The sequence below is a fragment of the Crocuta crocuta genome, unplaced genomic scaffold (assembly GCF_008692635.1).
Source record: "Crocuta crocuta isolate KB4526 unplaced genomic scaffold, BGI_CrCroc_1.0 scaffold219, whole genome shotgun sequence".
Taxonomy (NCBI): Eukaryota; Metazoa; Chordata; class Mammalia; order Carnivora; family Hyaenidae; genus Crocuta; species Crocuta crocuta.
Window position 1 is genome coordinate 3,966,491 of NW_027551572.1, and position 14,897 is coordinate 3,981,387.

A 14,897-nucleotide genomic window follows, 5' to 3' on the forward strand; every position below is an offset into this window, starting at 1 on the left:
GTCATTCATGATCTCAGGGCTCCTGAGTTGGAGTCCCATGTGCTTCTGATTCTGTGTCTCCCTCTGCACCATCCCCCAGCTTGCACTCTCTCTCACTCAAAAATAAATATTTTAAAAAGTTTTAAAAAGGTTATAGGTAACTTAAGGTTTTTTCTGACCTATCATAAATTAGGCCTGCTTTTCCAATTGGGAGTTTGTTTTCAAGAGCACAGTACTGTATCTAGGAAATTAATTCTGATTATAAACAATTTGGGGCAATATTGTCTATACTATAGTAATTTTATAAGAATAGAAATTTCCACCTGGGATATTGTGGTTAAATTAGTAGCTGTAGAAGATAAAGGATAATCAGGTACTAACTAGTTTTTAAGATAAGATAGTTTCCTCAGATTTATGGATTCAACATATCCTCAATTTCAAATGTGCAGGAATTGAAATTCTGTACAAGTAAACAATGCAACAAACACTTAATGCAAGATATTAAAATTACTAAGTTTTGTTTTATTTTCAGGAAGTCTGCATAACCTACTGGAGGATTGAAAGTTTAGATTTTTTTTTGCTTTGTTTCATGTGAAACAAATTCTAATATCCATTTTATCTATTAGAAATAAAAAATTGAGAAGTCATGAGAAAATGGTATTTCCCCCCCTTTCCCATGCAGTAATGGCAAAAGTGAATATGCCAACACTTGGGTTGAATTTTAATGCAATATAATCTCTTTTCTATAATTTAATCCCTAATTTATGTGTTTGGGATCTGTAAAATTGATAAGGGATGTTGGTAGATATATAAACATGCATGTGTGATGAAATTGTTTAGAGCTAAATAAGAAGCACAAGATGAATGCCAGTAAAACTAGAAAATGTGAATGGGATAAAGGATTATATCAGCCTTGTTCTGCCTTTATGCTACAGTTGTGCTATTAGACATTTTCCTAAAATGTTACCATTGGAGGAAAATGGGTAAAGTATATACTGTATATTATTTCTTACAGTCTATATTGAATCTACCTAAAAATTGATAACGGGAGGAATCTGTTTGGGATGAAGAATATAGATTTTATAGATTTTTCACAGCTTCACTGGACTTATTACACACTGCTTGCAGAGCTACCACCTTAGATAAGATAATTTTCAGAAAAGCATATACATTTCAATCTCTATTCTGAGCAGATGAACCTGTCATTTTTATAGTCCATAATTTTGGATGCTGTTTAAACTAAGTACCTTTATTTCTTCTGCTCTTTACCCTGTCATTTCCCACCAGGAATCATGATTGAAACATCTTAAGTCCTTCAAAGAAATGCTGTAGCAAAAGAATGTTAACTAATAGCTATCTGCTGTATAGATAAAAGTACACAAAGTATGTCACCTATTGGTATTTTTTGTCTATATTAGTATATCACTACAGGCCCTTGCTCATGATCAGAAAATAGTCTCGTATGTAATGTGCTTTTACTCAGAGAGGAAACCTACCATATATTTCTATCATTAAAATATCCCACTTTCTTCCTTGATTTATTTTTGGTATTTTTTAGGAATTTGAATTTCTTTTTTAAAACACCATTTTAATCAAAACATTCATTTTTGTTTTCAAGGAGCAAAAGGATTGGATCAGTCTGTCCTTGAGTTTTCTCTGTTTAATCTTGTGGAGTTCACTCATCATACAGACAATACAGTTTTTTGTTTGGGTGGCAATCTCCATTAGGTTGTTAAAATAGAAATTTTATTATATTAGGCTAAGGCTTTTCTTTTATGTCTTTTCTATCTGCTTCACAAAATGCAATCCAATCTCAAAAACAAAAAGAATCCATATTGTCTTGGGGTAAATATCAAAATAAGTTCAACTACATTTCTCGTTTATGCACTAGAATTTTTTCCCCCAGAAATTTATAAAAAAATTTTTATTCTTTTGGTCTGTTTGTCTGAAACTGCATTTTATTCATAGATTGAAGTATTGGAGCCATGGGAATAAAGGTTCAGCGCCCTCGATGTTTTTTTGACATTGCCATTAATAATCAACCTGGTAAGAAAATTAATACTCCTGTGTAAAATTTATAAATGAATATTCAATATTTTAAATTGGTAAAGTATAAACCAGCTTTATTCTCTTTCAGCTGGAAGAGTTGTCTTTGAATTATTTTCTGATGTGTGCCCCAAAACATGCGAGAACTTTCGTTGTCTTTGTACAGGTTTGTTGACATTTTCAGTTGCCCTGATACTAGTCCCATTTGAGTATGGTTTTAATTTTTTAATTTAACATATTTTAGATTTCCCCATGCAAATTATGTACCATTGACCAGGATGTGAAAGTAATTCTTAAAAATACTACATCGTTGGGGCTCCTGGGTGGCTCAGTTGGTTAAGCATCTGACTCTTGGTTTTGGCTCAGGTTATGATCTCACCGTGAGTTGGAGCCCAGCATCAGGCTCTGTGCTGGCAGTGCAAAGCCTATTTGGGATTCTTTCTCTCCTTCTCTCTCTGTGCCCCTTCCCTGCTTGTGTTCTCTCTCTCTCTCTCAAAATAAAGAAACAAATAAAATATTAAAAAAAAAAAAAAGAAAAAGAAATACTACTTTGTTGAGAGACAGTGAGAGAGCACACAAGTAGGGGAGAGGAGCAGAAGGAGAGAGGGAGAGGGTGGGAGAGAGAGAGAATCTTAAACAGGCTCCATGCTCAGCACGGAGCTTGATGCAGAGCTCAGTCCCATGACCCTGGGGTCATGACCTGAGCTGAAATCAAGAGTCAGATTCTCAACTGACTGAGTCACCCTAGTACCCCTAGAAATACTATTTGCAGTGGGCTTTTATCTGAGATTGATTTCTACATTTCTACACTCTCCAGAAAAACATTGGTGATTTTTAAATGAACTTAAAACAAAATTCCTGAGGGGAGTGAAAATTCTGTAGTTTAAAGACGTCTACATAGTTCAAGAGAGGTATATTTTACAGGAAAAAGCTTTCATCATTATTTTTGCTTTAATACTGCTTCCTTGATTTTTTTTTTCCCCCACTAAATGCCTTACTAATTTTTCTTCTCTATAGGTGAAAAGGGGACAGGGAAATCAACTCAGAAACCATTACATTATAAGAGTTGTCTCTTTCACAGAGTTGTCAAGGATTTTATGGTTCAAGGTGGTGACTTCAGTGAAGGTAAGACTTTGAATCTCACAAAAGAAAATCATAATACTTTGTTAAGTATCATAGACCTTAAAGTTAGACAAGTCTCTAGAAGTACTCATAGACAAAAGAAGTTTTAAACTGTAAAAACACTGAAATTATAATTTTAAAGACATTTTTTAAAAAAATCTAACTTTTGTTCAAAGATCTACATAATCATTAGAAGCTGAGTTTTCTTTTTTCCACAAATCGTAATAGGCTTTGTCACATTCTTACTGTTGTGTCCTAGAGAAAAGAAAGTAATTTGGCAAGTAAAGATCTTGTCAGTAATGACTTTAATGTCTTTTATGATTTGCTGTGAACCTTTGAGTATTTCTTATTCGAAGTCATTTAAGCACCTACTTTGTAAGCAGCATTTTGTTTAGGTGGCATCTTCAAAGAGATTACTGTCGTGGGAGTTCAAGAGTCCATGTTTCTCATTCTTAGGGAATGGACGAGGAGGGGAATCTATTTATGGAGGATTTTTTGAAGGTAAAGATGTTTACATTTAAATTGTATTTTTAATGTTTTCTGTATTTGATATTTCTCTGTTGAATCAATAAGATTATTAAATAGTATACTGATATCCACCTACATTGAGTGAATCTGAAAGTTAATTTTTTGTGAAAACATTTCTATGATAGACTTTATAGAAGTAGGTTTTTTTGTATGGTTAGAACATTAATACATCATATTATTTGAAGGGTTTCAATGATCTATAATAAACTCTTAGAATTACAGTGCTTGATGGGCACTTCCACAGCTTTACCTTAATCTTTATTAAAAGAGATTTAGCAATCTTTATTAAGAGAGATTTCGTACTAACAGTATAACCGTACTCACATGTTAAGTGGATCCATTTTCTGCTCATTTTTTTTATCTTTTTTTTTTTTTTTTTAAGTTCATTTATTTTGAGAGAGAGAGAGAGAGAGCAGTCATGGGCAGAGGAGAGGCAGAGAGTGAGAGAAAGAGAATCCCAAGCCAGCATGGAGCCCGATGCAGGGCTTGAACCCAGAAACCGTGAGATCATGACCTGAGCCAAAACCACAAGTCAGATGTTCAACCAACTGAGCCACTGAGGCACCCCTTCTGTGCACTTTTTAAAAAATCCCTTTGGTATTTTAAACTTTGGCTATAATTTTCTCAAATTTAAGTTTTCTCTCTGGAATTTTTTATTAATGTGAAGATCATTTTAAAGACTATAAACATGAATGTGGAAAGGATTTCATGTTTCACATCTTTCACTTTAGGGATTCAGTAAAATTTTGTTTCACATTCTACTTGGGTTGTTCTCATATTCTAATCCAAGATTAGAAGGCAAGCTACTCTCTGCAGTAAATGATGCTGTGGCAGAGATTAAGTTAATGAGTGCCTCTTTGTGCTTAAAATACCACATGTGCTTTTTTGTGCTCAGAAAATAAAAGAGAAAATGTAAAAGAATTCTATCTGGTTTCTTTCTTTCTTAGGAACATTTTATTTTTTTGTTTGAATAAGCAAAGAAAGTTGTGTTGTCTTTTCCAGAAATATATAAAAGACAAGTAAATACAAATGGAAATGGGGGGGTGGGGTGATAGTAGTATTTGAATTTATAGCAAGGGATTAAAAATTAGAAATATTTTAATCTAAAAAGGTGGAAGAAGGAATTGGTTAATATTTGATTCTCTCATCTTTTAACCTTTAGATAACATTTATCTAAATTTTATCTGGTGCAACAGAGCACATAAGAAAACAAGATGTGAAGAGTGAGAATGAAATTTTTTTGGAGGTTATACCTATAGTATAACTGAAAACTTTGCTTCTCTATAGATGAGAGTTTTGCTGTTAAACACAACAAAGAATTTCTCTTGTCTATGGCCAACAGAGGGAAGGATACAAACGGTTCACAGTTCTTCATGTAAGTACTTATGCTATGATCATTTAAAATATCCATTTCTTGGTGTGTCATTTCTCATTAATTGGTAATAAATAGGAGAGGGATCCATAATGAGGAAAATTTGTGAAGGGCGGGAAACCGTGAATCATTGAAGAAAGCAAAATTGTTGAAAGGGAAAGTGAATTCTACTGCTAAAATTTCCAAATTACGAAGATTTGTCGGAAGGACACAAGAGCCAGCCTGAAGGGTATGGTTCCCACTGGCCAGATTAGGACAGTTTGAGCATCAAAAGAAGTTATGATAGTATCGTATTATCAAATAAAATAGAAATCCAGCAGCACATACAGGTATAAATAATAAGAGAAAAGGAAAAGCTGTTTCTTAGTAGAATGTCAGCTAATAAATTTAAAAGGAATGCTAGGAAAGTTACCATTTTGCAGTCATCTCTATAATGATTGATTGAGGAAAGAATTATCTATTTATAGGGCAAGTTTAATAATAAACAGAATATTTACAGAGTATCTCTATAAATTACTTGTTTACAAAGAATGAAATACGGTTGATCCTCATTATTCAAAGATTCTATATTTGTGAATTTGCATACTCACAAAAAATTATTTATAGCTCCAAAGTGGGTACTACAAATGCTTCCAATTCTGACCTCCAAAAAATTTTGGCCAGGGCTCTTTTCAACAGTGCATATTTTTTATCATGTCCTATTGGCACAGGTTTGCTCTCCTCCTCAATAGCTTTAAACTCTCCTGGTCTCAGAAGAACTTAATCTGTAGGCACCATATGGCTTATTTCAGTGATTTACTACTCCATATTTGTAATTCAATAGTGAAAAACCTGGCTCCCATTATCTTCAGAATTTCTGTCCATTTGCTGAATTCTATTTAAAAAATTGATATTCTGAAAAGTAACCTAACTAGAGTTACTATTTATTTATAGATATTTTTGATTTTAGACTGAAGATATGTAGTTAAGATACTGTGTTTAAAAGTGACTCAGATTAGTACCTTTTGGTGTGAATTTTCTGTAGTTTTGTGGCTCAAAGTATGTTAGTTTATTTGTGTATGATTATATTTCTCTCACCTTGTTTTGATTTGTTTTTAGCTTTTTTTTTAAGTTTATAAAACATGATTCAAAAAGAATACCTCTTCAGTATCACTCCCACCAAATTTTACTCCATTGCCATTCCCCGTATTTTCATCCCATTCCCATCCATCCATATTAGTAACCAAACCTCATTAGTTTCTGGCTTATCTACTTCTGTTTCTTTTTACAAAAATAAGCACAGATACATATATATTTTCTTTCCTTTTTTTCTTACACAACAGATAGCATACTATATACAGTGTTTTTTGTTCTTTTCACTTAGCAGTATATCCTGGAAATCACTCCATATCAGTTCATAGAGATCCTTTTCATTTGTTTTGCAGCCTCATAATACTCTGGTGTGTGAATAGACTCTGGTTCATTCAATGAATTGCCTTCATACGGGTCTTTCTGATTTTTTAAATGAAAACAATTTATATCATGCTGGCTGTAGAAAAATTAGAACACAGATAAATAGAAGAAAAACATTCCTATTTCCAGGGCGTCTTTCTTTGCAATAAGAATGTGACCTAAATGTTCTATACATATTGCTACATAGTGTACTCTAGTATTAACAGTATGCAAGTGCCAGTGTCACCAGGTTCTCAACAACACTGAGTGTTATCATTTGTTTTCCTTTAAATTAAAACCCAGTGCTAACCAAAACTTCTCTGTTAAGCTTATGTAATCCTTCACATACATTCTCAGAATCTTCACTCTGTGTTGATTTTTCCTTATCTCTCTTAATTTCTAGGTAACCCTTCTTTAACTTGTGTTTTATTTTTTTTATTACTTTCGAAGAAGCAACTTCAATTTTAAATCTTAAAAATTTTATTTACTGTGGCAACATAAGTGATGTGAAAATTAACCATTTTTAAGTGTATAATTTAATGGCTTTAATTATATTCACAATATTATGCCACTGTCACCACTGTTTCCAAAATGGTTTCATTGTCCCAGAAACTAACCCATTTCTTTTTACCCTCAGCCCCTGGTAACCTCTATTCTGTTATCTGTCTCCATGAACTTTCATATTCTAGATGTACAAGCAGAGTCATGCAATATTTATCCTTTTGTATCAACCTTATTTCACACAGCTAGCATGTTTTCAAGGTTTAGCCATATTGTAGCTTGTATCAGAACTTCATTCCTTTTTATGGTTGAATATCACTCCCATTATAGGTACAGACCTATGATAATGAATAAACACGAATAATTCATGTTATTATAGGTACAGACCTATAATAATGAATAAACCTATGAATAAACATTTTGTTTATTCATGTTCATCTGTTGGTGGACATTTGGATTGTTTCTGCCTTTTGGCTGTTATGAGTAATGCAGTGAACATTGGCATACACATACTTGTTTGAGTCCCTTCTCAATTTTTTAAATATATACCTAAGAGTGGAATTACTGGATCATATGGTAAGTCTATGGTTAGTTTTGTGAGGAACCACTAAACTGTTTTCCACAGTAGTTGCATCATTTTACATTCCTACCAGCACTGTACATGAGTTCCAATTTTTCTACTCAATACAGTTTTTCACCAATCTGAAAATGGCCATGAAAACACAGAGTATTGGTTTAGGGTTATAAATGAATTCTAGTGGGCAAGTGAACTTGAAAGCATGGAGTCTGTGAGGTGAGGATTGACTAAATCTAGATGCAAAATATGCGTATACATTGAATGTAGCATGTAATACAAATACACATATGATATACACAATGGTATTTACATCTCTAGATGGTTTAAGCAACTTCAGGTGAGCATAGCTGTTAACAGGAAGAAAGCAATAAGGAGTTAGCTTTACAAGTAAGGTGAACTTATGAAAATACATGTACATGTTTGAATTTTTTAAATTAGTATCATGTGGGCTTTAACCAACAGCTTAAATTGTGTCCTTTCTTCCAAATTTCTGATGCCTTTCAAAAAATTTTTATTTTAATGTTTATTTATTTTTGAGAGACAGAGTGCGAGGGAGGGAGAAGCAGGAGAGAAGGAGACATAGAATCTAAAGTCGCTTCCAGCTCTGAGCTGTCAGCACAGATCCTGATGTGGGGCTCAAACTCATGACCCAGGAGATCATGACCTGAGCCAAAGTTAGATGTTTAACTGACTGAGCCACCCAGGCGCCCCATCTAATGCCTTATTTGATAAGATTCTTTAAAATAATAAATGATATACAGTGTCCATCTTCAGTCTACACCAATACCAATCTTCTTAACTACAAAACTTTTTAAAGTTTCATATGGAGTAGGAAAAAAAAGATTTTAAAAAATTACTTCTTTGCAGGACTTTTTGCTTATTTTGAGTTTTTTCAAAAGCTTTAATCCAGATTTCTGTCTTTAATGTGAAGTTTGCTTGTATATCAGGAGAAATAAACTCATAGGTGTTTGGATCTTAGGCAGGTAACATAAGCCAATAAAGCCTGCTAGGACAAGTATCTAAACTGATAATCCTTGTATTAAAAAGATAGGAGTAGTCAGACTGACCAGTTATTGCCACACCTTCCAGTGTTCCAGAAGGTCTGAAATCTGAATTTTTGAGTGAAAGTATCCAGAATTTTTAATGTTGGCAACTAATTAAAAATTTTATGAACACTATATGGACCCTTTCTGTTCTGATCCAACAGAACATACGTGAGGGCTATCTGAATATATGTAGTAAGTCTCCTTTTATCCCTAGGAGGTAAGTTTCAAGGTTTCAAGGATTCTCCCCCCCGCCCCCCAGTGATGCCTGAAACTGCATATAGTACTGGACTCTATATGTTACATTTTTCCTATATAGACATACTTATGATAAAGGTTAATTTATAAATTAGGGATAGTAAGTGATTAACAACAATAACATTAAAACAAGATAATACACTGTAACAAAATTTATATGAATGTGGTCTCTATCAAAATCTCTTACTGTATTGTACTTAACCTTCTTGTGAGGATGTGAGATGGTAAAATGCGTACCTGATGAGCTGAAGTGAGGTGAATAACAGGCATCATGATGTAGTGTTAGGTTACTATTGAATTGATAGTATGTCAGATGGAGGATTGTCTGCTTCTACACTGTGATTGACTGCAGGTTACTGTGGGTGACTGAAACTGGAGAACAAAACCACAGTTAAGGTGTTGACCTAAATTTTTAAATGTTTAAAATGTTAAGGTTGAAAAGCACTATTGTTAAACCCATAAACTGTTGGAATCTTTTGATAAATTGTGGTCTGTCCATACAATAGAATTTACGAAAATGATAGAACATTCTACATGTTCAGTAGGAACCCAGTCACATGCAAGAAACATGAATGAAGTAACACCAAAATGTCAGCTTTAATTACGTGTAAGTTCTCAACAGTGAGTAGGCATTACTTTCATGATCAGAATGAGTTTTTGAAAATACATTATGTAGAAAGCATCTTGAATTCTTTCTGTTCAGCCTAAGGTTAATATAATAAAATTATATTATGTTAAAATAGCATGTGATTTCTTTGTATGCAGCTTTGTTTCCAATGCAGTTATTTTCTTTTCCTTTTTAGAGATGCTAACTTTGTTTTTCTCTGACTTTGTTTTTATTCTATCTGATGACTTCCAAAGAACAACGAAGCCAACTCCTCATTTAGATGGGTAAAGATTATTTTAATTTATTTTTGACCACTTTAAATTAATGTTAAAATTAAAAGCTTTTATTTAATCATCTTTACTTGACTCTAGGCATCATGTTGTTTTTGGGCAAGTGATATCTGGTCAAGAAGTTGTAAGAGAGATAGAAAATCAGAAAACAGATGCAGCTAGCAAACCATTTGCTGAGGTGCGGATACTCAGTTGTGGAGAGCTAATTCCCAAATCTAAAGGTAAAAACAAGTATATCTTTCTGATAATTCTTATGCATATTAAACAAGCAGAGACAGTAAAAAGTTGGCATAAAATTCATACTAATGTGAATATAAATATGAGGCATTTGTGTTTTCTGAATATCTTTTATCTTCATACTTTGTTCATTTAGCATGGAGTCATCTAATTTTCCCTTCAAAAATTTTTTCATGTTTATTTATCTTAGGGAGTCACAGTATGAGTGGGGGAGGGGCACACACAACACACACACACACACACACACACACACACACACAGAATTCAAAGCAGGTTCCAGGCTCTGAGCTGTTAGCACAAAACCCAACACAGGGCTTGAACTCAGGAACCATAAGATCATGACCTGAGCCAAAGTCAGATATGCTTAACCATCTGAGCCACCCAGGTGCCCCTCTAATTTTCGCTTCTTATTAATTTGCTGTAATTCATCCTTCTCCTTCCGCTTTGTTTTGGGGTTTTGGTTTGGTTTGGTTTTTAACTGTAGTTGTCTAAATTAGCATGATAAATAAATACTCTTCTAGAGAAAGTCACAGTGAGGGGGACAATGACAATTGAAGATTGTCATAACATAGATTAAGAAATTTAAGGGAATAAATTATTTCCCTTCATGCACTACTGAGATTCAGAAACATTTGGAATATTTGAGAAACTTCTTTACATAGACCAGGATATTTGAAATTAACATGACCAATAGTTTGGTATGATGTTATGGAACTTTGTTTACTTAATATTTTTTTGTTTACTTAAAATTTTAAGTGTTTATCTATGTGAAATATGTAACTGCCATTATTTTTGACAGATACTGGGTCCTCTGTTACCCTGAAAGTAATGGGGAGAGATTACAACTGTGTAGAAAACATTAAAGTAATAAATGGACTCTATTCTTCCTATTCTTAATAGTCTAGGGAATAGTATCTGTACTTAGTTTTTCATGTTTAACAAGTGTGAGAGTCATCTGTAATCTTTTCTTTTTCTTCTTTTTTTTTTTAATTCATTTATTTTTGAGTGAGAGAGAGACCGAGAATCCCAAGCAGGCTTCGTTCTGTCAAGCACAGCTGTACTTGGAGCTTGATCGCACAAACCGAACTGTGAGATCATGAGCTGAGCCAAAGTCAAGAGTCAGACTCTTAAGCGACTCAGCCACCTCAGTGCCCCTATAATCCTTTCTGATCCTTAGAATAACCCTTTAGTATTTCTCCCATTTTATGGATGAGGATAGTCAAGCAGATTAAGTTATTTGCCACATCAGGGAACCAAGCTTGCTGGTTCCAGATCTAGAGCTTTTTCTATTATGTGTTGGTAACTCATTAAAGTCTTTAACATTCCTTTCAGAATTGCCCTAAGTAGCACATTCTGTTCTCAAGTTTTAGGTATACTGATTTCCTTTGTATCGTTTTTAGAAATAAGCATATTTGTTTTGTTTTAATTTAAAAAGACCCAAGCTGGTCATAGAAGCTTATTTTAAATTTTGTGTCTCTGAATGCCACTTTGATTCTGATAATTTCCTTTTCTTTACTAACATATATAAATATATATGTTATATATATGTTATATATATATATGTTATATATATATATATGTGTGTTAAATATATATATACCTTGTAAACCATTGCAGGAATATTGCTGCCACTCGTAATGGGACTGTTTATAGAACTTGTTGGCGTTCATGAACCTGGCTGTCTGTCTTTATGTACACACACCATGTATAATGTATGCTTTGTGTTTGTGAAGATCAGTGAAGAATGAGATGTTACTGAGTATCTTACATTTAAAAAAGAAATAAAAACAAAAGCAGTCTGTATTAATGTTAGCAAATTTTACACCCTGACACTTCATCCTTAAGATTGTTAGTATCATTAGAATATTTTCATTTAAGGCATTATTTCTTCCCATATCATCTAGGAAATCTTTTTTATTTTCTACTAAAAACTAGGGATTTTTTCCTTGTTTTTATATTTATAAGATATCTTGTGTTAGGATTTTATTCTCTGCTTATAAAAGTTAAGGGTACTGTGATGTGTATATTTAGAAAGAAATTGGGGTAATAAAAAATACACATTTTAAACCATAAGCGTAGATTCTCTAATAAATTTGGTGTAAGCATTCTTTTGGTAATAAAAGGTCAGTGTTTGAATATTTGCTGAAAGAATGAGAAAGTTAATGTCACTCTTTGTATAGTATTATTATTTATGTCTTTATAATGTATTTTCACATGGTAGAGAAGTGCTAATTTTCCTGATGCCATTATGACCAGGTAGTTGTGCTGAAAGTTGATGTAGCATCCTAGTGTATGTTCCTCAAACTCTTGCTAAGGAAGCATACCGTGCCCTTATCAGTTTCAGCAGGTGGGGAGGGAACATTTGGCCCTTTATTAGTGTCTGCCCAGGAGTTCTGCACAGGTCAGATGTGTTTTGAGCTGTATTCCCATGACTACTCTGTTCTGGACCATACTGTGGAAATATGAAAAGATCATTATATTTGAAGTCACAAAATTTGGAACCTGTTACCTTACAGTCCTTTAATTACCATTCAGAACATTGGTCAGAGTGGATCATGCATCTGTATAATCTTCTTTAGGCAGAGCTGTGTCTTACATCCAATTTGTAAGTTTGATGGCCTCCTTACACCTTTAAATTGGAAACAGTCAAAAAGCTTTGTGCAACACTGTGGTGTTCATCATTATATTTAAAACCTTGTTTTAGAGATTTACACCCCAGTTTAAAAAGAAATAAATACAGAATTTTTTTTCTTTTTCTAACTTCCTGAAAGAAAACAAAAAGACTTCTGAAGAATTCTGACTGTCTGGGCCCACCTGTATATGGTCTTGGTGAGTCTGGGCAATCTTGGGCCTTTCTCTATTTTGCTCTTGCAAAATTAGAAATTGTGTTTTTTGTAGCTATTTGAATATAGCTGAGAAGGTTCAGAGTTAAGAAAAAGAACCTTCCAACACATGCAGGAATGGAACACTGGAGGCTAATAAAAACTTCATTTCTGTAGAGGCTGTCAAGGGACAGAGTGGAGGATAGAACACAGACCACTAGAGAATGAAACTAGTACTGAAGTCAAGGTACTTACTGATTTTTCAGGAGTTGGCATGACCTTACTGATTTTTAAAAGAGAAGTCTGTACACACCTTGACCGTGCAATAAGGGATGGGGCCATTGCTATAATACAGAGTTTTATATTACAGAAACACAAGTGCTGAATTATAGATAGATATTCAATAGATAGTTGTATGAGCAGAAATTTTGCGTGTATATGGTAGGAAACATTGCCTGGCAATACACAAAAAAGAACACAAAAGAAGAAACAGCCAGTAAATCTTGTACTCAGGAGACAGTAAGAACACCAGAGATTCATTTATATAGCATCAGGATCCCATCCGTTGTTCTTAACCTAGAGTTAGGAGCAGTGGTGATAACTTTTACTGGAAGATAGTGGGATGTTAAACTTAGAAACTGTCTAGAAGATGAGACTAGTAATATGAAATGAAAATACCTAAAGGAGACCTATTTTAGAAATAGTTCTATTCTTTATTTTAGATCTTATTTGATGACACCCTAGATATTTAATATAAAGGTTTCATTTGAAATTCATTGGTATAAAACGTATAGATCTCAAGTAAAAGTGAGTAAGGCAGCATTTGATTTTTTACCTGAGATCTTTACAAGTAAAATGTTCTGGAGTTTGTTTTTTTACTTTATTATACTAGTAGAGTCAATACCTAATTAATAACACTGTACCCTACCCTACCCTCCGAAAAGGTCAGTGTAGGGGTTTGGGACATTCTTTTACATAAGTGATAAGCAAACTACATAACCTAAAAATCTAACCAGAAATTGCCCAAAAGTTTAAAGTGTTACTCTTTGTTACTCCTTTTCATCCATTATGATTTTTAACTTGCATTGTGGTTTTGATTTAAGCAGTGTTTCATTTTTACCTTAAGGATAATTAAATGTTTGTTAAAGATACTTTGAAATAGATTTTGTGTAAGTGTTTAGGCAAGTAGTAGGTTTGTTTTTTGTTTTTTGTTTTGTTTTTGGCAGGATCCCATTATTGTCATACTTGGAAGTTTTAAAACATCTGCAGTTTTAAAATTTAATATATTAATTTGGTTCAAACTGTAGAGGCCAAAAAGGATAGTCAATGAAAAGTCTTCTTCCAATCTCTGCCCTTCAGTTTTCATTCCCACATTTTGTATATCATTCCAACTATATGTAAATTTTGGTCATGAAGAATAAATTCCTAAAAATGGAATTAATAGATTACAGGGGTTCTGCATTTGTAATTTTGGTAGATACTGCCACTGAATATAAGAAAATAAATTACCTTCTGGGGCACCTGGGTAGCTCAGTCCTTTAAGCGTCTGACTTTGGCTCAGATCATGATCTCACAGTTTTGTGAGTTTGAGCCCCATGTCAGTCTCTGTGTGGACATCTTAGAGCCTGGAGCCTGATTCAGATTCTGTGTCTCCCTCTCTCTCTGACCTCCTCTGCTCACCCTCTCTTTCTCTCTTTTGAAAATAAAATAAGATAAAATAAACATTAGGAAAATTACCCTTATATACTTTGCAAAGTCATGTATTGCTAAACTCTATATAGCCTTTTTTTTTTTTAATGTTTGTTTATTTTTGAGAGAGGAGAGGAGACAGAGCATGAGAGGAGGAGGGGCAGAGAGATTGGGAGGCACAGAGTCCAAAGCAGACTCCAGGAGCTGTCAGCACAGAGCCCAACATGGGGCTTGACCTCATGAATTGCAAAATCATGACCTGAGCCAAAGTCTGACACTTAACCGACCAAGTCAACCACACAGCCCAACAAAAAAAAACTCTATAATCTTTATGAGCCTAATAACAGATTTGGGGATTTTTTTGTTTGTTTGTTTTTTGTTTTTTCATTTTTATT

At 33.6% G+C, this 14,897-nt stretch overlaps 1 protein-coding gene across 8 annotated transcripts in view; it reads left to right on the forward strand.

Moving 5' to 3' along the window:
* Window positions 1–14,897, forward strand: part of PPIG (peptidylprolyl isomerase G) — a 46,828-nt gene that overhangs the window by 12,350 nt on the left and 19,581 nt on the right. For 7 of the 8 annotated variants that reach the window (XM_077751220.1, XM_077751221.1, XM_077751223.1 and 4 more), the window contains 7 exons: window positions 1,948–2,025; window positions 2,117–2,191; window positions 3,043–3,150; window positions 3,604–3,648; window positions 4,963–5,050; window positions 9,719–9,748; window positions 9,836–9,975. In XM_077751220.1, coding sequence (XP_077607346.1) covers window positions 1,965–2,025; window positions 2,117–2,191; window positions 3,043–3,150; window positions 3,604–3,648; window positions 4,963–5,050; window positions 9,719–9,748; window positions 9,836–9,975 — 547 coding nt within the window. In that variant the 5' untranslated portion in view covers window positions 1,948–1,964. The remainder of the gene's footprint in view (window positions 1–1,947; window positions 2,026–2,116; window positions 2,192–3,042; window positions 3,151–3,603; window positions 3,649–4,962; window positions 5,051–9,718; window positions 9,749–9,835; window positions 9,976–14,897) is intronic. The other variant, XM_077751227.1, reaches the window with a different exon arrangement.